This window comes from Glandiceps talaboti, chromosome 10, assembly GCF_964340395.1.
Source record: "Glandiceps talaboti chromosome 10, keGlaTala1.1, whole genome shotgun sequence".
NCBI lineage: Eukaryota > Metazoa > Hemichordata > Enteropneusta > Spengelidae > Glandiceps > Glandiceps talaboti.
The window spans coordinates 11,668,435-11,690,982 of NC_135558.1; the positions used below are offsets into that span (position 1 = coordinate 11,668,435).

At 35.7% G+C, this 22,548-nt stretch overlaps 1 protein-coding gene across 1 annotated transcript; it reads left to right on the forward strand.

The window, feature by feature from the left end:
• Positions 1-5: 5 nt before the first annotated feature.
• Positions 6-20,901, forward strand: LOC144440588 (calcineurin-binding protein cabin-1-like). The gene is made up of 27 exons (XM_078129974.1): positions 6-46; positions 389-472; positions 1,700-1,813; positions 2,064-2,201; positions 2,874-3,054; positions 3,661-3,714; positions 4,299-4,374; positions 4,527-4,575; positions 5,145-5,245; positions 5,843-5,909; positions 6,976-7,033; positions 7,623-7,853; positions 8,003-8,127; positions 8,567-8,646; positions 9,619-9,722; positions 10,575-10,722; positions 11,181-11,258; positions 11,912-12,040; positions 12,460-12,596; positions 13,113-13,183; positions 15,641-15,737; positions 16,643-16,869; positions 17,477-17,601; positions 18,310-18,483; positions 18,867-19,010; positions 19,495-19,696; positions 20,656-20,901. Exons 1-27 carry the CDS (start codon positions 44-46, stop codon positions 20,899-20,901), a joined length of 3,243 nt encoding a protein of 1,080 aa, XP_077986100.1. The 5' UTR covers positions 6-43.
• Positions 20,902-22,548: the final 1,647 nt, after the last annotated feature.

Consider the following 22,548-nt stretch of genomic DNA (forward strand, 5'->3'; position numbering starts at 1 on the left):
TTGCACGTGAATAATACTGTCACACTTGATGTGCATGTAAACAATGGTGAGTAGTCGGCGAATAATACAATTTTTTATATAAAATACACCGTTGTTAGCATCAAGGTGCTCAGTTTTAGTATATGTAATGCTCATAGGGTGGATCGTTGTGGTTCTGGTGCAATGTTTTGTTTTCACTAACCGTGATCATCTTTACAATTACAAACTTTGACTGCTAATCAAATGCCAAGGACAAACGTGTCTGTCAGTGTGTGTACTGTAGGCGAAGGATAGATTGCACAGCCAGCATTGCTATAAACCATAGACTTCGTGTATGGTCTATTTATAAACATGGAGGTGGAATACAAAGTTGGCGCTTTTCTTATCTTCGATTGTTTTCTTCCTGTAGATTCGCATAGCAGCACTAAATAATGCCAGCAGTGATGAGAGTAACTCTGATGATGAAGTACAAGAGAGTACTAAGGAAGCACAGGTCAGTTATCTTTAATTTTCGACAATCAAAATTGCAAATACAGTAAAGGTCTTGAGAAAAGTTGCCCCAGTAAAACATGGACGAGATACAATTATGAACAAATGTAGGCAAAGACGATGTTAATGAATACCAGAGCAAGATAAAACAACCCAATGAGATGTACTGCATCATATAGAATTCCTATGACAACTGCCATGCCATGGACACTTGACATAGGAATCCTGAATGAAATAAAAAGGCAAATAAAATGAATGTTAAAAATCATATATGATATAAACGGCAAGATTCATAATGTAATCTTAAAATCCAAATTATTGCTAACGAGTGAAACTTAGCAATTAAGCAGCTGCCATTTATTGTGACCAAACAGTTAAAAATCCAAACGCTGGCAGTTAATTCTCTCTAAATGCTAGATGTGAAGGTCAGAGAAATATATTGGCTTTCCCTGAATAATTCTGCAGACATCCCTGTTACTCTGAAGATCTCACCCGTGATGTGCAATGTTTATTATCAACAGATTTACATAAGGACATTTGATGTTTATTGCTTCAAACTTCAGTTTCTCGCCTACATGTTACTCTCATTTTGTTTCAAGTGTTGAATTCATTCAAAATTTTCATAGCATAATAGCTATTGGAATTAACACATTTATGGAATATGTACAGTATCATCATTTAAACTAAAGACTCCTAGAGTTTACAGTTTTTATAACATATTTAACATTGCCAATACAAGTACACATAATTCTGTTGCTTTATATAATCATCATCATCATCATCATCATCATCATCATCATCATCATCATCATCATCATCATCATCATCATCATCATCATCATCATCATCATCATCATCATCATCATCATCATCATCATCACCATCACCACCACCACCACCACCACCACCACCACCACCACCACCACCACCACCACCACCATCATCATCATCATCATGTCAAGCTAACCCAGGCACTTGTTTACAATTTATCTCCAGTGATCTTTTCCTTGCATGATTGCAGGTGGATCAGTTAAAACCAGAGTCTCATTCCAGAGCATTGACAAAGGTTGTAGCGAGACACCCTTTTGACCTTCTTCCATGCTGTTGATCCAGGAGCAGAACTTGGTGGAATGTTTCTCACTCCCTGCTTCTCATATTTCTCCATTTATGTATTCCTACGTATCTGTTATTCCTTTTGTATTAAAAGCTTTTTTTTTCCATCCTGATACAGGAAGCAGAAGCGTTTGCGTTGTACAACAAAGCACTGAGCCTACAAAGAGCTGGAAAGTTAGAAGAGGCACAAGATGTCTACCAGAAGTTACTACAGAGCACACTGATAATAAAGGTCAGAGGTCACTGGTGTAACAAACACATTTGTTTGTAATATCCTTGCACTACATTGAACCATAGACCCTATAATAAAATTCAGGTTCCATGTTTGAACAAGATTGGAAAATTTGCAATGCAGCTTGTCGTCGTCAATTTTATGAAAATTTATATTAATTTTATTAGAATTAATTTATTGTGATATGTACAATTGTTGCTTACTACATTCGTTTAGGGGTAAATCACATTCTGCTTTATTTTTTCCATAGGAATCAGCAGGTACGATTACCACAGGTGAAGGTGTGGTCAGGCCTGGACTTATCCTCAAATATTCAGCAATGAAAAATCTGGCTTCACTAGCTTCAGAAAAACATGACTTGCATACAGCCATGAAGTATTACCTCAAGGTATGTTAATGAGTTTAACAGTCTCAATAGTTTCGAATTCTGTAGCTGTTTACAAAAATAGTCTAGGTATGCATCGTAATTTCATCTTGAATTGTTTTTTTACTAAGATTTATTACAAATATCCATCTATTATATAAAATATTACTATATACAACTTCTTTGTCAGGATACAGTTTAGTGTAATTGAGACTTGTCAACCATAGAAATTCCAAATAATTCTTGCTTGATATGTGATCACAGGTATTTCATTGTAGTCTGTGTTTTGAATGACTATATATATATATATTTATAATATACCTAGTGATAATGCTGTGCCATGATTCGCTAGAATCAGTCACGTGATAGGAAAATAGAATGACTATTTCCCTAGGAAAATAGTTCCATCAACTTTTACATGGTCACGTGACCACCGCGTGTTCACAGCAGGTCAAAATGGCAGCTTCTGACAATGTCGTCTGCCACCGCGAGTTCACAGCATGAGGTATATTATAAAACACATATTGCCTGACCTATATTAGGGCTATATAGCACCCGTTCATTACCCCCTCATGACTGTTTATATACTTAAAATATAACTGTGTTTGTTTTTACATAGTTTGAAGATCTGAAATAATCATACTAATATCACATTTGTGTTCCTTGCCATATGATGTGTAATGTATATTTTGACAGGCCGTAGAACTTGACTGTAGTGATGTGACAGTATGGTATCATATGGGTAAAATAGCTGTAGAATTAAGTCAGCTATCATTGGCCAGACTTGCATTTGAAGAGGCTCTGACTTGTAATCCCAATCATTGGCCAGCAATGGATAGTCTATGTAGTGTATTGTATGCACTCAGTGACTATTACAGTAAGTGTGTCATCAAAGTTTATCTCATATCAAGTTAGTTCACTTTTGTTGTCTTGTTGCTTTGTATTGAAAAAGACTACATTGCCACACTCAATAATTATTACAGTATGTTCGTTAATGTCTTTGCCCATTCGGTTCACTTTTGTTTTCTTGCTGCACAGAATCCCCCTAAAAATAGTTTTGTCAAAAAATGCACTTCTGAAGAATTCAATCCAGTGAGAATAAGTTGTGCTAAAACTATAAAGATAAAACTCTGTTTGATTGATAGGAAAGTGTCGAGTAGTTTGGAATTTGGAGAGCAAATTTGCAGTGAAACTTATTAGACTCTATATAATCATGTGAACTCAATTTATCAGTGACTTTCAATTTGTAAAATTAAAAATTACTAGATACAGTAAAAATATTGTAAAATGGAAAGAAAATCATGTTTTTAAATAGATCATTTTTTTTTCTGTCAACATGTGATAAGTTTAATACAGACATTAGTCAATATCTTCATTGAATAGATTCCTTTGAATTATCTTCTCTTTTTTTGAGGAAGGAGTTGTTTCCTTCTGATAAAGATAACTTATCATGATTTTTTCTTTTGTCATTCTTATGTAACAGGTTGTATGTATTACATATCAAAGGCACTTGGCAGGGATGGTTCCTATACAAAAGGTAACATTATGGCAATGATATACATTTTGGTTAGATTTAGAAATAAAAGATTATCAGTGGATGAGGAGTGGGTTTCCAAAACTTTCAAGAGGTGTACTCCAGATCTGTTTATCTGTTTTTTGTGTTTTTCTACATGTTTATGTGTTGATGATATTTATTTGCATTATTATTGGTTCATATGAACTGATGTCATTGTAAGAATGAATGTTTATGAACTCTGGGTTCATAGTATGAAATGAAAATTTTTGCTCACGGAGTCAAAAGATTTTTGGAAGTGAATCTCGATATCTCTTTGCATTGTCAGGGGTGTACTACTGTCACTTTAGTGCATTTCATTTGTCTCTTCCAAGAAACGCGATAACAGACCATTGTAGTACAACCCTGTTGATTCTGACTAGACCCCAGTGAAAACTAGACTTGTTTCTGCATTACTTACAATGTATTTCACTACTGAGAATCCTTTCCGTTCATCTTAGAATTAGAATTATTTGGAGAATAATAATATTAATAATGAAGTCAGTTTAATACCAGAGACACATTCAGTTTAACCTTGATTTGATAAAACTACTTTACGTCTGTTGTAGGATTGGTATTACGAGATAAAATGTACCAAGAACAACCAAGTCTGAAGAGAGAATGTGAGCCTTTATTCCAATCAAAGTAAGTATACACTACACTATTTAGTAATTTGACAATGTTATACTAACATGTGATGATATACATGCTTATACTTTCGTCAACCAGTACAAAAGAAGTATCCAACGTCAAGATGTTATATCATCCTGATTTTGTCGCCCGTTTTTGTTTTTTAGTGAATTTACAAATTATGACCAGAAATACAGCAAAGATGAGGCTGATAAGGTGAGTTTTTGATTAGGTATTTCCAGAATGTAGAGGGATGTATTTCTGACACCGATGAATAACTTTTCATTTTTATAACAGCTAGTTCTTATTTTAGCGTAGTTAGATTCCTTGTTGTGGTGTGCAATAAGTTGGTTGTTCTAGCAGTAGTTCTTTAATATGGCCTTAGTCCCAAACCAAATATAGTTACTTTGGGACAGTGAATTGGAAACGAATGTGACATTTTGATCCATCCACTACAGACCTTGATCACACAATGATTTGTCCTGCTCTGAATTGGCAAATCGAAATGTTGCATTCGTTTCCAATTTGCCATTCCAAAGTAACTATACTGTACTGTGCTATTTATTCTTGGAACCAGGAACAATATAGTCTCCATAACTATAGTACTTTTTACTAAGATCATAAGTGGCTGTTTGACAACAGTAATTCATGTTCATATTCAATATGAGATTACAGATACCTCTATCTGTGTGGTTTACTACACATTGTTGATACGTACTTAACTTGCAGATATCTCCAAACCATTTGTAAAAGATATTTTAATCATTTTTAATCTTTGATAATAGATTGTTAATGAAGCTGTTGATATAAGAAACAAGAGAAAAGAACAAATCAAGCCACCAGAGATACCGGTTCTAAAATTTGAAAAACCTCTGACATCTTTAACGTAAGTTCATGTCATCAGCACCTATTTTTGATAGCTACATGATATGTGTTCGATATCACATTTGAAAGATTTGAAAGCTATCTGAGCCTTATTGAAATACTTAATGTTTGTAATATACATGAAGAGACTTAGTTTTGACATTTGACCTTGAAAGTGAAGGTCAAGGTCAAATATTATGATACCAGCAGAAGATCCTATGTGATGACATTGGAATAGATTCTTGACGTTGAACTAAGTCTCCATATAGTTATAGGTTCTGAGCTATTGTAATAGGAATGGATTTTTAGATGAATAATTATCTGTAAGCTGATGATAGGATGATAATAATCAAATAACTGAAGAGACGCATCCTTAGCATCGAAATTAAACTTCAGTTCCAAACACAAAGAATGAAGTGTACGATCGAAAAATTTCAGATTACAATTTTCAAGATTGTGTTTGGAACAAAAATTTAATTTCAATGCTATGGTTTATCAAATGAATTTTCATTTAAAGACACATCCTTGATAAAGAGTTAAGATATGAAAATTAAAGCTTTGTGATATTGCTGTCTTTGTTTTAATATCTATAATTGTATCTATTATTTTTTACATGTAGATGGAAGTGTCTAGGAGAACGATTAGTATCATTGTATGACTTGGTAGACAGTAAGAAACCAACCCTGGTAAGTATAACATATAATATGGTGTCAGCAGCTTTGCAATTTATTTTGAGTTCAAAGAGCTTATTGTTGTGTGTTTGGGCCCTCATGTGAACTTATCTGACTGAGATTCTTAATCCACACTGACTTTGCGAGTGATCAGAGAGCCTAAGCAGTGTTTTTGCTAAGGGCTGGTAACCGTGGTAACAGGAAGGGGTAAATCTGGTAAAACTGGCATCATTTCCGATAGATTATACCATATTATATTATAGCATTACCAATTCCAGTGAATTTTGTGACGTCATCGCCGTACATTATTACTGATAATGTACTCCGTTATTGGGCATCGCGGCCCCGGAACGAGCATAACAATACAAGCTTATTTGTTCTGTTTCTTCATACGACTAGGTATCTTTTCGAAATGTATGTTGTTACTTATGATTGCCATTTCCACTGTGTAAAAATACAACGCATTCATGAAACAAATTTGTGTTCACAGCAGTTCATTGAAGTGTATATGTGTGTGTACGTGTACGTACGTGTGTCGCTATGATTAGTATTCAGCTTCCGGGCCGAACATGGCAGACGATGTTCAGCGCTGTGTATATTATACGTTGTTTTGCGTTTCTCGGTCTACAAATTCACTGGAATTGGCAAAACTATAAAATAATAACAATAATGTATGCCCTCCCAGTCCATAATGGACTCAAGCAAACTTTGCACTCCATAATGGGCTCGGCTGTCGCCTCGCCCATTATGTCGTTCAAAGTTTGCTTTCGTCCATTATGGGCTGGGAGGGCGTACATTATTGTTTAAATATTGGAGGGGAACCCTGACTGGGGAACTTGAGTAGATTTTACCTACTTTAATAACGCCCTCAACAAAACACTGCTAGGGAACACTTTGGTCTTTCTAAAAACACTGGTACCTTCATCTGTTGGTACAACATTACAAAACCATGTCCTCAGTTGAACATAGAGCAAAAGATGCTGTTTGGCATAGAGGAAAAGATGCCATCTATCAGTCAGATAACTAGTATGGGATGTGTGGCTGTATAGTCAAGTAATATCAATGCTTCCCATTATTTCAGAGTTTTGGTCACCATGTTGATCTTTCCTATCAAGTAACAGATACACAGATAGATACCGGTAAGTGATGGGTTTTCACTCTTCCATGTATTGCAACTATTAAAGATCACAGCAACAGCCAAGTACCAATGACCTTTGGCTAAGATTACAATTGTGAATTCAAATTCAAATATAAACACATGTGCATAGCAACCATGGACACACTCCCATAGCAACAACCAATATTACCTTGTTCATATGCAAAGATAACAACAGGGCCAGGGATGGGTATGAATTAACTAACCAAGACCAAATAATGTCCTACCAATCGAACCCACTGAAAAGTATATTATCAATCATTGCCCAAACTGTACAGTTATGCTACAACACCATTGGTACTATTTTTCATAATCAACAGTCTCAAGTATTCATGTGTTTGGTATTTCATTCCTCATTAGTGATAGACTTGTCTGAGATTTATTTGAGTGTTTGGTATTTCATTCCTCATTAGTGATAGACTTGTCCAAGATTTATTTGAGTGTTTGGCATTTCATTCCTCATTAGTGATAGACTTGTCTGAGATTTATTTGAGTGTTTTGTATTTCATTCCTCATTAGTGATAGACTTGTCTGAGATTTATTTGAATGTTTGGTATTTCATTCCTCATTAGTGATAGACCTATCAATGGATACAAGCACACCAATGGACATCACTGCATCAGCTAGTGTCCAGCCAGTAGAACAGACTGTCAGTACTTGTACTAGCAGTATTACCAGTACCGTTGCCAGTGCGACCAGCATCACCTCGACAACCACCATGACAAAAACAACTAATATTACATCAACACCCATACCAAGCCCATCCAGACAACAAGATCATCGTCAAGGCAAACAGAAAGAAGGTATGCAGAAGTTTAAATTGTTGATACAAATCATGCAGTAATTAGCAAAGTTAAGACAAAAGCTTGTGTTAGTACATCGAGACATCATGTATGGAATTTTGTTGGGTATATGAAATTTGATTTAATATCATTTGTTGATTGTGTTACAGAGGAACCAATGGAAACTGAAATTGACAGCAGCAGTGGCACTGAGAAATCAAAACGAGGTCCAAAACGTAAACGTGGAGTTGTTGCAAGTGATGACACTCCTGCAGCTAAAAGAAGATCTCAAAGGGTGAGTGGATGAGTACAGTTAGGCATTTAAGGAGTTACTGCAGTCAGCTGGCAAATGAAAGAGTGGATGGGTGCAGTTAGGCAAATGAAGCGTTAGTGAGAAAGTGGGTGAGTGGATGAGAAAAGTGAAAGAATGGATAACTGCATTTAGGCAAATGAAAGAGTGGATGAGTGCAGTTAGGCAAATGAAAGTGGGTGTAAAGGTGTGTGTATTAGTGCAGTCAAGCAAATGAGTGGGTGAGTGAATCAACAAACTGAAAGTGAATGAGTGCAGTTATACAAATGAAAGTGTCAATGAGTGCAGTTAGGCAAATGCAAGTATCACTGTCTGCAGAGCAGGAATCAGCTTTTAATACACAATTTGACAAATACTTTGTGTAATGATGTCCCTATGTGGATATGTTTAACAAACAAACAAACAATTTCTATTTGATGGTTAGGTGAGAAACACAACAAAGAAGAAAGAAGAGGCAATAAACTACAAAGAACTATTGAGACAATTTCTTCCTTCAAGTCTAAGGTCAGTTTGTAATGTACAGTTCTTCTTTACAAAGGGGTGGGGGGGGGGGGGTATGCAGGTCATGCATATTTAATTTTTGAATACTTTCATGGCTTGATTCTATCATAGATGCTATGAAAGTCCTTCTGTGTTGTGTCTATGATTTCATTAGCCTTGTAGTAAGATCTCAGATCTACACTTAGAAAGTTGCTGAACAGAAGCCAAGGATGACATTATCTTTGTAGTCTAGTTCCTATACAGTATCGTTATGATTTATACCTTCACTTACTGTGGTTAGACCACAGCTGGCACCCAGACTAGTATCTCTGGTGTACCTTTGGTGCTATATGAGTCTTTATGACCTGTGGTCACTTTTGATGTTAGCAGAATTGTCTGAGTGTCTAGCAGTAAGACTATGGTGTTATGAGAAAATGTCCAGATATCACCACAAAGGTTTAATATATAACTGTACAGCCCCTCTGAACTTTACCTTATATAGGATATAGTGCTCTATTAATTTTCTGATTGTTTGATTGATTTATGAAATTCATCACCTTGTAATATGTAGATGAAAATGTATTACATCTCACACTGCACTTGACAGGAAAGTATTGTGTATGTAATTTTTCCAGAAAACCTATAGCATTAAAGAATACTTGTTGTTGGCTTTCTGATCTGACAATAGTTTGCTCAAATTGGACATTCAGTGTATCATTATAGGTGATCCAATCAGAGAATCACTTATTTTATTTGTCTCTTAAAGGTGAACTATTACAAGGAGCTCTGTCCATCCATCTTTCAGTCTGTCTGTAGTATGGCATTTCTCAGACATGCATATCTGATTTCATTCAAATCTTGCACAAAGGTGACCTATCATATGGGACAGTGCACATCACTTTTTTCCCCAATACATTTGATTGAATGATGGTCATGTTTGTAGTTAAAAAAATCAATATTACTGCATTACTCAAAAAAACTGTAATTCACTTGCAGAGAGTCAGAAGATGAGGATGAAGATGATGACAACAAGGTTACCGACAGCAACAATACTTTAGAACTTATCAGAGAACATGAGGCAGCCTCATGCACCACTCCAGGTATGTATTAAGTGATACTTTATTTTTTTTTAAAAGTAACTAAAAAATTACTGTGTGATTTTTTCCCATCTATAGTTTATCTAGCAATTATTTGGTGCCACTTTCAATTACAAACGCTGGCCATCTTCCTCAGAAGAAAGGTTCTTGCTCTAAATTCCAGCTGAAAAAAAGATTTGGACCAAGGACATCCTTGAAACTATATTTGTTTATTCCTGATTTCAGTATTCTCTTCCTGTGCTGAAATATCAAGATAATGAAAATGTCATTTGTATGTAAATGAACAGTCATGATAAAAGGAACTTAGAAACCCACTATCTTGAATGGTACAGTATTGGAAGTACCCATTTCACGGATAAAGCTTGCTAGTCTTGGTTACCCAGACTCTATTGCAGGCTGTTTGACATCCACCAACCCAAGAGAGTCTGGGAGAATGCTATATAAGTGATTGGAACAAGATGGCTGACCCACAACATATTTCTGTTGTGAAATTACATGTTTGCAACTCTTGCTAAGAGTATTTTGGTTAATAAACTGTAAAAGATGGATTTTAAAACGTTTATACCATGATTTCTGTGGACTATATACAGAGTTGATGAAAATGAAAATTAAGAATCAGAAAGTGGCCAAGTCCAGTGACAGTTGCCATCGTATATTACATGTATATAGCATTCTCCTAGACTCTCTGAGGCAGCAGAAGTCAGATAGCACACAGTGGAGTATGGGTAACCAAGACTAAAGCTGTGCAGGAGAACTCCATATCTAAGCATGGTCAGTTTTGATTAGCAAGTCAACTATTGTATTTCAACTGTGAACACAGGTATTGACAAGGGACTATTTTGTTGTATCTATTAGGGAGCAAAAAACAAGATAGCACTGCCTTTATCATGACTGAAGAAAATGATGTGACAGCATTTCTAGATAAATATAGCAATAATAATGGAATTGTTGATCTCATGATACAATATTGTATAGCCCTGGCTCAGAGATGTAACAGTAAATGGTAAGTCTGTGTTTGGATTTTATCCTCAATTTCTCCTCTCAAATATGGTACATAGTATGAAAGATCAAGATTCAGCTTTCCCAGAATTGTCTGGTTTGTATTATTATTGGTTACCGTCGGTTACTATGACATCAAGTCAGCCATATTGTGAAGTTAACACATCCGCACACTAAAACTATTATACCAAATATGTTGATATAAACTAGCAACTGATGTAGTCACAGTAAGGTGGGATCTCTTATAGCAAGTTGTCCATATGTTTTCGCATATTCAAACTCATGCAGTGTTTAGACTATCTTGATTACAGGGTGATCATATCCACATAACCAAGACACCAGTATTACCCATCATGTGTGAAATCTCCCTTATGCATCAACAGTCGTTTTAGTTTGTGTGTATCATAGTTAACTGAGAGTTTACTTTTTGTAAATATGTCTATGTACTTCATATTTCTGTAGGCCAGGAGGTTTAACTGGTGTTTACATTGAAGTCTACAAGAAGTTGAGAGTTCACCTCAGTTTACCATCATATTATTGGTAAGAAAATCCTTGATCCTTGATTTCAGTCAAATGATATTGTATACTTCTATTGCCATGACAACTGATAGGAAAGTTTATGCTATTATCACTGTATAAAATAGTGTATATGTGTATTGCCATGACAACTCTTACGATATTGTGTACTCCTATCACCATGGCAACTGAGGATATTTTATATCTATGGTATATTATAATGGCAGTTAATAGAATATTGTATTGTGTCTATTATTATGACAGTTGAATAGATATCATATACTTCTATTGCCATGACAACTGATAGGCTATCATATACTGCTGTTGCTGTGACAACTGATAGTATACTAGTATTGTGTACTTCTATCTCCATGGCAACTGATAAGATAATGTACTTTTATTAGCACAACAACCATATTATATATTTGCAGTGTTCTTGTAACTGATAGGGTTATATCGTAATTATAAACTTGTTTATATGGCAATTGATATCTGAAAATCTGTAGAAATGTATGCTTTCCATCAGAACAAGATTAAACATCAAAACTATGACTTCTGTTGCCATGCCAATGTAAATAGATGTGAGTAGTTTTGGTAGGTGTAGTAAACAATTCTTTTATCAAGTTAAAATTTTGAATTTAGTTGAAGAAATGATTTTGCATCATTTAATTTGGCAGCAAATCAGTCAATAATCAACGTATCAAGGAAGTTAGCTTGGTGAGTTTAGTGTATACAGAACTACAGCTTGAGAAATGGTTGGCCACCAAACTAATGTCTCCTGTATCTCCCAACACAATGCAGTCCAAGTAAGTTACGAGCTTTCTTTTATTTAATTCTCTCCTTATATATTTAATGTAGAATGATCGGATATATAGATGACTGAAAAAACACGTTGACTCTATGTATAACTTTGTTTGAATATGATTGCTTTAGACATGAATACGGTGTGAGGTAGCAGTGACCACTAATTCAGTGTATATGGTCTGAGATAGGAGTGACCACTAATTCAGTGTATATGGTCTGAGATAGGAGTGACCACTAATTCAGTGTATATGGTCTGAGATAGGAGTGACCACTAATTCAGTGTATATGGTCTGAGATAGGAATGACTACTCATTTAGTGAAGTTGGTCTTGAGACATGAGTGACCACCTGTTCTGTGACATAATCTAAGACATCAGTATCCATGGTTACCAATCATTCTATCATATGTGAATTTTTCACAGTTTGTCTGCAGATAAAAGTCAGTTACTGCTTCCATCAGACCCTGATGACGTCTTCCCATCAGACCTACAATACTTAGAAGGGTTATGTCATTTGAAAGATATACTCAATGACAGCAGATTACAGTTTGCTATACGAGGTAAGATATACTCAATGACAGCAGATTACAGTTTGCTATACGAGGTAAGATATACTCAATGACAGCAGATTACAGTTTGCTATACGAGGTAAGATATACTCAATGACAGCAGATTACAGTTTGCTATACGAGGTAAGATATACTCAATGACAGCAGGTTACAGTTTGCTATACAAGGTAAGATACACTGAATGACAGCAGATTACAGTTTGCAGGTCATAGAGTGTTCTTGAGAAAAAAAAATCCACTGAAGTTGGTAATATTAGAATATAGAAATATTTAAGTAACCTCTTCTTTTCATATATGAAATCCAAGAATTCCAAACAAATTTCCAAACAAGAAAACAAAATTACCATTGAACTAACTATGTGCAATTCCAAATGACTATCAAACTAGATTTAAACCTACAGATAAAAGGACTGATAGTTTTATTCCAAATGACTGTCAAACTATACAAAAATGGTATTTATGATTACATTTCATATTATGGGTGAAACATTGATATGCTTTTTTTCAGTGTACTGGTTGAAGTCTAGATATCTGATGTTACAAGGCAAGATGGAATCAGCTCTGGATTGTTTTGATATAGTAAGTTATGTACATAGTTGACTACATATTCATGTGTTGGTCAACTTTAGTTTTCAGACTTACAACTGCCGACATCAAAGCAGTGATGAATTGAATCTGTTACAAACAGGGAAAGTAAACAAATGAATTATATATATATATTAACATATATATATATTATTTATTTGCCAGAGGTTGAAAAATGTTTACATATCAAGTGAGGAAAATGAAATAATCAAGTAATCACATCGCCAATTAGGAAAAGTATATATAACAGAATAACTTGAACTTCTGGCTGGACCACAAAAATAGTTTGTTCAAACTAGTCGAGTTCGAGGCCCAAGGAAAACATATACAGTAATATGATATAAAAAAATAACCAAAAAAACAAAAAAAAACCAAAAAAAATTGAAATAACAGACCAAAACGAAAGCAAAACACACACACACACACACACAAGCAAGCAGACAAACAAACAAGCAGGGAAACACACACACACACACACACACACACACACACACACACACGCACACACAGATCAATGTCTTAATACCAAAAAGAAATACACATGTCGAAAATATATACAAGGGGCAAACGAAGGTTATAACGATATTTTCAGAGTAAATTGACTTAGACTAGTAAATACTGTTTTAATTTGGATTTAAAGGTAGATCTTGTTCCTATCTTTTTCAGTTGGTCAGGTAACGAATTCCAGTGTTTTGTGGCTGTGTACTTAAAATTGTGTTGGCTCAAAGTGAGATTAACTTTTGGAATGTAGAATTTGTCTCCTGTTGAGAGTCGTGTCACATAATTATGTGGTATTGGGTCGAGGTAGTCATGCACTGTCTGTGAGAAATTGTTGTTTTTCAAATCAAAGATAAATAAACAAGTATTAAATATACATAACTGGTGAACATTTAAGATGCTAAGTTGGCGAAACAGAGGGGCAGAGGGAGCACGAAAATCAGAAAATGTGATGAGTCGGAGTACTTTCTTCTGAAGATTTAAGATAGGTTGAAGAAATGACTTATAGGTATTTCCCCATATCTCGATACAATAAGACAAATGGGGTAATATCATGGAATTATATATTAGGAGAAGAATTGATTTTGGCATATAGTGTCGAATTTTTGAGATAATTCCTATGATGGGGGAAATTGAATTGATAACTTTTTCGATATGTGAATTCCAAAGCATGTGTTGATCTAAAGATACTCCTAGGTAATTAATTGAAGCAACTCGACGTATCTGAGAATGATTAATGCTCAGGCTCCCCTCTGTTGTCACTGATCGTTGAGAAGTCTTGATTATCATAAAATTCGTCTTATCCGCGTTGATTGTGAGCATATTTGCATCACACCAATCGCAGACTTTCCTAAAATCAAAATTGAACAGGTCAAGCTGAATGATATCAGATTTGTCGTTAATAAATTGAAACAGATTTGTGTCGTCAGCAAACAGACGAAAATCAAATGCATTTGTGGAGTGTATAATATCATTGATGTAGATCAAAAAAAGTATTGGGCCTAAAATAGAACCCTGTGGAACACCACATGTGATATCTCTATAAGATGACAAGTTATTGTTGACATTTACACACTGTTTACGCTCAGAGAGATAATTTTTGAACCAGAGTAACGGCAAACCTCTGATACCATAATGATTTAATTTCTCTATAAGAATGTTATGGTTGATTGTATCAAAAGCCTTCCTTAGATCAATGAAAATACCAAAAGTTAAATAACCCTTGTCCAGTTTGTCGGCAATACCAGTGACCAAGTCAGTTAGGGCAAGTTTCGTGCTGTGCTTTTTCCGAAAACCAAATTGAGTCCTTATAAGGATGTCATATTTGTCGAGATAGTTGATGAGTTGATTATTGACAATAGATTCCATTACTTTGCTAAGTATGGGTAAAACTGAGATTGGTCGATAATTACCAACATCAGTTGGCGATCCTTTTTTGTAAATGGGTATTACCTTGGCGATTTTTAATTCATTGGGACAGATACCATGACTCAATGGATTAATTGGATTAATAACACTTGGCACAGCATGTTGGAACAGCAGAGGTTTGTGTTACATTTCATGGTTTGATAAGAACAGTTTTATGGTCTCTTTATGTGTACACAAATTGTTTGTGAACATGAACTATTATGTAAAGTGGTCATTCAACTGTTCTTATGAAGAAAATGATGTGACAGGAATGTAATACAAGTCTCTATACTTCCAACATGCACTGCAAAGTGTGATTAATCCAATTCACTTGTTTACTTTCCCTGTTTGTAACAGGTTCCGTTCATCAATGCTTCGATGTCAACGGTTGTATTTCACTTCACTGGATTGCTTAGATATAGTAAGTTACATACAAAGTTGACCATCTACAGATGTTGTTTAACTGACATTAAGTTTAGTTCTATCAGTTGTACCGCAACACCATTGGCAATAAATTGTTGTATATCTCTTTCATCTCAATTTTAGTGCAGTCAGTTATTAAAACCAGAAAAAGCTGAAAGTTTGCCGGTGGTCCCTGTGGTTGTCCGATTACCTAATTGTAAAGATGACATTATCACATCTGGTAAGCGGTATTTTGTCTTTGTCTGCCATGCTATGGGTATAACATGAAGCATTTTGAATGGTTCACTCTGATTGGCTGTGGAATAAATTGTATGTGTTATGCTATTGGTATAATGTGAAGCCTTTCAAATGGTTCACTCTGATTGGCTGTGGAATAAATTGTATGTGTTATGCTATTGGTATGATGTGAAGCCTTTCAAATGGTTCACTCTGATTGGCTGTGGAAATTGTATGTGTTATGCTATTGGTATAATGTGAAGCCTTTCAAATGGTTCACTCTGATTGGCTGTGGAATAAATTGTATGTGTTATGCTATTGGTATAATGTGAAGCCTTTCAAATGGTTCACTCTGATTGGCTGTGGAATAAATTGTATGTGTTATGCCATTGGTATAATGTGAAGCCTTTCAAATGGTTCACTCTGATTGGCTACAAACAATGGAATGAATTTTATGTTATGCTGTTGGTATAATGTGAAGCCTTATGAAAGCTTCACTTTGACTGATGGAAACAAAAGGTGGGGGGGGGGGGGGGGGTTGTCTGTTGCTTTTGTATTGTTAATGATTATGATGAGTTTGATTTGAGAAGTCAACAGGCCTTACAAGCTGAAGTAATAGTGTCGACCAAGGAATCAAATTGTTGGTTCCCTTAAATATGATCATTAGGTCAGCAAGATATAGCAATGATTAGGTCTTAGATCACAACCAAAAGTTCTTATTACTTATGAGTAATGTTTCAGCTGTTCAGAAGGACAGTCTTTATCAAGCTGTCAGTTTGCTGGCTTTACTGCTAGGTGGCATAGTGGCGATGATGAGATCGTAACAAATGGTTGGTACGTTTATGAAGCACCGAGGCAATGAAACTCTGTTTCAGGTGACAAGAATTAAGTCTGTACTGTTTATTACAGAGCAAGTCAAGAAGCAATTAGAATCGTTACAACGTTGTCAGTCGTTAGAGGAAGTACACAGATTATCAGAGATGGGCGATTATCGTAAAGTTGTTGACCTGCTACTACCAACACTAAGTCAACCAGCCACCAAAGGCAAAATGATGGATGTTGGTAAAACTATACCAGAAAGACCAGCACAGTTACTCCTACTCCTAGATGCTTTGTATCAAATTCAGAATTATACGGTAACTGTTTTTATAGACCATAATATTTTCATGTTTTTTGTCAAGATGTGAAGTAGAATTGTGTTGAGTTACTTATATTTGATGATTGGGAAAAAAAACAAAAAAAAAACTGAATTAGTAGATTTTAATGTGTGATGTATTTCTAAAAATATAAATACCAGAAATGCATTGAGTTAAGTATTTTACATCTATTCTGTCTGAAGGCAGCATCATTTACTATAATTAGGTCAAGTTTTGATGTGTGATTTTGTTGGTATTGATGATGACTATGACAATGGCTATGAAAATGACAATGATGACTATGATGATGATGATCATGATCATGAATGTGATGATGATGATAGTGACGATGATGATGACGACGACAGCAACAGTGATGATGACGACAATGACGATGTCAATGAAGATGATGACGACAATAACAATGATGATGATGATGATGACAATGACGATGACAATGACAATGAAGATGATGAATATGATGACGACAATGATGATGATGATGATGATGATGATGATGATGATGATGATGATGATGATGATGATGATGATGATGATGATGATGATGATGATGACGACGATTTTATTTCTCGCCATTTTATTGTAGCTATGTGTAAGTTGCAGTGTAAACACACTGAATGAATGTATACAGCAATTAACAAGTTCTTCTACAATGACTATCAAAGAAAACTGGGTGGCTACTTTGACAAAAGTTTTAAAATTTGTGGACAAGTAAGTCAACATTATTGTAATTTAGTCTATAGCTAGTGGTGATACAATGTAGGAAACTCATGGTTTAGACAGCTATTTATAATAATGTCTTTCATTCCATCAACATTTGATGATGTTGTCTTCACTCGCTGAGATTTACGATTCAGATTGATTTGAAGTTTTGTGTGGATAGAGAGTTAATTTAGATTTCTGTCTTTTTTGTGAAAAATGTGTGGATTTTTAGCACTAAAAGTGTAGAAGTGATGTAGAGTGTGTATTTACTCATATGAGAGAGACAATGTGTGTGTGTGTGTGTGTGTGTGTGTGTGTGTGTGTGTGTGAGAGGAGAGAGAGAGAGAGAGGGAGAGAAAGAGAGAGAGAAAGAGAGAGAGAGAGAGAGAGAGAGAGAGAGAGAGAGAGAGAGAGAGAGAGAGAGAGAGAGAGAGAGAGAGAGAGGGGGGGGGGGAGGGAGAGGGGAGGGAGGGGGAGAGAGAGGAAGGGAGGCAGACAGACAGACCGAGACAGACAGACAGACAGACAGACAGAGACAGATAGGCATGTACATTTAATAGTGAGTGTAATTTTAGATAAGGACAGTCAATTTTGATACCGTACCTTTACATCAATGGTTTTCTGTAAATATATGTAAATATGTAAATTCTGACAGAAGCATGCATAAAATGAAATAACTGTATATTCCATTGAATGAAACCAATTTTATATTAACAGATGTATTAGTGGCAGTGGTGACATTATCAGTGGTATGAGTAGAACCAAGATTGTAAATCTAACAAACCATGTCATACGGATGATAGAACTGGCCATGGAATCCACAGACTCTCCTGAACTACCTGTCATCAGTACCATTGTACCATGGGTTCTGCTCTACAGACTTATTAAACAGTATGTTATCTCTATTGTTCATACAGCCGTTTCAACATGAGCATGCAGTTTGGATTACCAAGTTCAGTTTAGCTTACCTGTAGATGTGAGGGACTAACGCTACTATACTATTCCGCTATCCCAACAATTTTTTTTCTCCTCTCCAACTCGTCTACTGACAATCCTTTAGATCTGTACAAAATGTGTGTGCAAAACATTAGCCTACATTTGAATAGAATCTGACAGCACTCCTAGTGGCCAAACTGTAAATTCTTTTGTTTTTTTAAATAACATGACTTTTGGGTATTGACTATCTAAAACGATGTAGTACATTGTTGAGTTCATTCAGTGTTGATCTTCATGCTATGTTGATTATTAAAACTATTATCATATACTGATTTCAGTGAGGAGGATCAGCTGACACTGATTCAAGTCAGTGAACAAGGCAGTACAGATGAGATGGGTGCTGGTAGTGGTAGTAGTAAAGATATTAAGATAATGCCATCCTCATTGATGTTACTCTACACAGCACATGAATACCTTGGCAGGTAAATACTATAGTGTTTACAAGTTACCACTGTGTTGTATTTATGCTGTGTAGGAACTGTATGTGTGTGTGTGTGTGTGTGTGTGTGTGTGTGTGTGTGTGTGTGTGTGTGTGTGTGTGTGTGTGTGTGTGTGTGTGCGTGCGTGTGTGTGTGTGTGTGTGTGTGTGTGTGTGTGTGTGTGCATACATATGAATATGTGTATGTGTATGTGTATGTGTGTGTTTGCATGAGTGTACATGTGTTTGTGGTGAGCTTGCATACATACATGTTTGTGTGTGTATGTATATATGTGCATGTGTGTTTGTGATATGTGTATATGTACACATACACACATATGTATGATTAGTGCCTGTTTGAGTGCATGCATGCTTGCAAAGTGTACATGTGTTTGGTGTTGTTGTTTGTTTGTGTGTGCGTGTCTGTGTGTGTGCCTATGTTTGTGTCTGTATGGGACCATGTATTAAACTTTTATTTCTGTTTGTAGACGTGGTTGGTGTTGTAACTCTGATGGCAATCTGCTGACATTTTACGTCGATACATTACAAGAAGAACTCGGCAAAAGAGAAGAGAAAGATCCACTCAGACAGGATTTGTTGCTGGCTTTAGAACAATGTTTTTATTGTCTGTATGGACATCCAAATAGGAAAGCCAAGGCCAGACATTTACAAGACCATGGAGTGGAAGAGGTGAGAGTTACAGTCTATGACATGTCTACTTGTCATGTACAGTGATTTGTACAGGGTAGTAAGTCAAGTAAAGCTTTCCGAGTTCCCCAGTCAGTTTACTTGGTTCTCTACTAGTGTTCTTGCTAAGGTTGGTAAGTAGATAAAATCTACCTGAGTTCTCCACTCATTTTACCAGGTTCCCAACGTGCCTTTTCGTTATTAAAAGGGTGGTATTAAAGTAGATGAAATATAGCTGAAGTGAATTCCCCAGTTATTTTACCAGGGTTCCCTACCACTCTTTAAATTATGCAAGGTTATAACTAGGTAAGGTCCAGCTGGGCCTCCTGTTTATTTTACTCGGGTTTTCTATCATTGTATTGATGTTCAGGGCAGTTGGTAAAATCTATTGAAGTTCCCTAGTCATTTTTCAAGGTTAATATCGTAACTAGGCAAAGCCCATAAGCTCGCACAGGGTAGTAGATTCATTTGTGACTGGCTGCCTCACGATGATATTGTAGATAGCGCCCTCTGCGTGGAGACTGCGCATAGTATATAGAATGTGCATGCACAGTCATTGTACTGCAATGCAGCCTTCAGCCTTGGGCAAAACCACAAAAACAACCACCGCATAGTATATAGGAGGCGCATGCATACTATTCATTAAGCCATTACGTGGCTGCTTTGCGGCTGCTGTGCGAGCTATTATATTTTTTTACAATAGCTATTTTTAACTTTTCATAATCAAGCATACTGTGCCAGTTTAGCCATATATAAAGTTACACAATCACTTGTTACAATTGTGCTGCATCGTCAACTTCATTCTGACCAATAGCAGGATGTGTTATATCTTGTTGTAGGGTACATCTTTAACACAGCCATAACTTTTGTTAATTTCAACCAATACTAACAAGTGTTTTATCATGTTGTTGGATGCATCATTATCACTGTTGTTAGCTGTTTTTGTTTTTTTTCAATTTCAGGTGATACTAACATGGGACAAAGCTGTCTTTGTCTTTGATTACTTCAAACCCAAGACTGTTCCAGAATTCGACAGCTACAAAACAAGTTCTATGTCTGGTGAACTAGAAAACCTGTTGTTGAAGATTTCAAAAGTGATTCCCAACCCAGATAACATTGCCATCTCCTTAGACACAGTCATGGCATACATTGAGGGCACTGCAGATCAAGTACCAACGATACCACAAGATAAACCTGTATCACTGTAAGTATTGCTGACAGGGATGTTTTTTGATTAGCACTTTAGTCTGTTGGGAGGTGGGGGTGGGGGGTGGGTTTAAGGGGTGGTTCACACTTAGCAAGTTGTGTCGATCGACTCTGAGTACACTCAAAATCTTAACCCAACATTATAAAGAAAACAAATGTGAACGGTTGTGTTGGCCCAGAGTCAGGTTAAATTATGTCAGACACAAGGGGGTTTAGAGTCAACGTCACTTCTGTGTAGACACAAAATTCCACTTGATTGCATAAGATTATTTTGTTTCCTAAATAAGGAGGATTTTCACAGTTAAAGTTCAGGGTTACTACTGAATGACTGGATCAAATGAAGGCTATGTTAATATTGAATGATTTTGGTATTTTTGAACCCAAAATCCAGCTTATCAGTTTTACTACTTATGTTGCCCTAGAGGAAAACTCACATTTGTAGTCGGAACATAGTTTGTATGAATAGTTTACTGGATTATTAGAAGTGTTGTTTTATTACCATCTTTCAAAATCATTCTTGTACAAGGTAATAGAGTAACTCTTGATAAAAGTCAACAGTTCAGATATTTGTATACTTCAATTTAAATCTACTCTACACAACAACACAACACAGTGGTTGGGGGGTAAAGGTCAACTTTATTTGTAGTTGACAATAAACAATGATGTCGTACATAGAAATAAAAAAAAAAAATTGTTGTACAATGGATCTATAGCAATAGTAATAAAATTATATAATATACCATGTGACAGCAGCCTCTGTCAAGGAACACCATATCATATCATATATTCATAAACACAGCCTTGTACATGGATTTAAACTCCAATAAACGCCTGTGGCTGTTATTGTACACAATATCCTACAATGTCAAGTTCACTGTTTGCCTAAAAATCTATTGTAAAGCTAGTTAACTTTGACAAATTAATATCTGTTGGTAAAATAACTATATAAAAGTTCTGTATATTACGGTTAATACCAAAAGTAGAACTATCTGTTCTTCAAATCATTCAAGTAAACTCGAGTGTAAGTTATTGGATCAAAATTGTAAAAAACCGTCTGATATTTGTGCCAGGTTTGGTTGAAATTTACTTGTGGGTGTCAGAGATATGGCTGTCCATGGCTGGACAGACAGACATATGAATACGGTTCATTCCTATAGCCTCCTCTAGGTTGTGCCTGTTGCAGGCTAATAAACTAACTAATAGTGAATTACACGCCAAGTAAAAGTTTAAAGTCAAAATGAATCCATAATATTACTTAGTCTCAGATAATACTGACCAAAATTAAACTCTGAAATTTAAAATGTTGAAATATTTTGATAAAAACTGGGAGATTTACTGTTAGGTCAAAGGTCAAACATTTGCCACTCTGTTCACCCTATTATCTGTTTTCAGGGCAACTTTCAGTTTCTCCCAAAACAGTCTCCTTCCTACTTCATTTTCAGGCCATTTCATATATTTCTGAGTGAGTAACATCTTTCGTAAAATTCTTGGCATAATATTGTCAGGAATCTCCTGCAACTTAACAAGAAGGAGAAGATTTCTCTTCTGTCGAAATAAATGATCTTGAGCCATTCTCATCTCAAAATAACACCACTCACTTTGTGCAAAGCCAGGTGACAGTATCAACATAGTTTTGTGACTAGTCTCTA

Coding starts and splice junctions, on each gene's coding strand:
- LOC144440588 (XM_078129974.1), top strand. Junction 5,910..6,975: donor ACAGTAAGAAACCAACCCTG/GTAAGTATAACA, acceptor CCATTATTTCAG/AGTTTTGGTCACCATGTTGA. Junction 9,723..10,574: donor AGCCTCATGCACCACTCCAG/GTATGTATTAAG, acceptor TGTATCTATTAG/GGAGCAAAAAACAAGATAGC.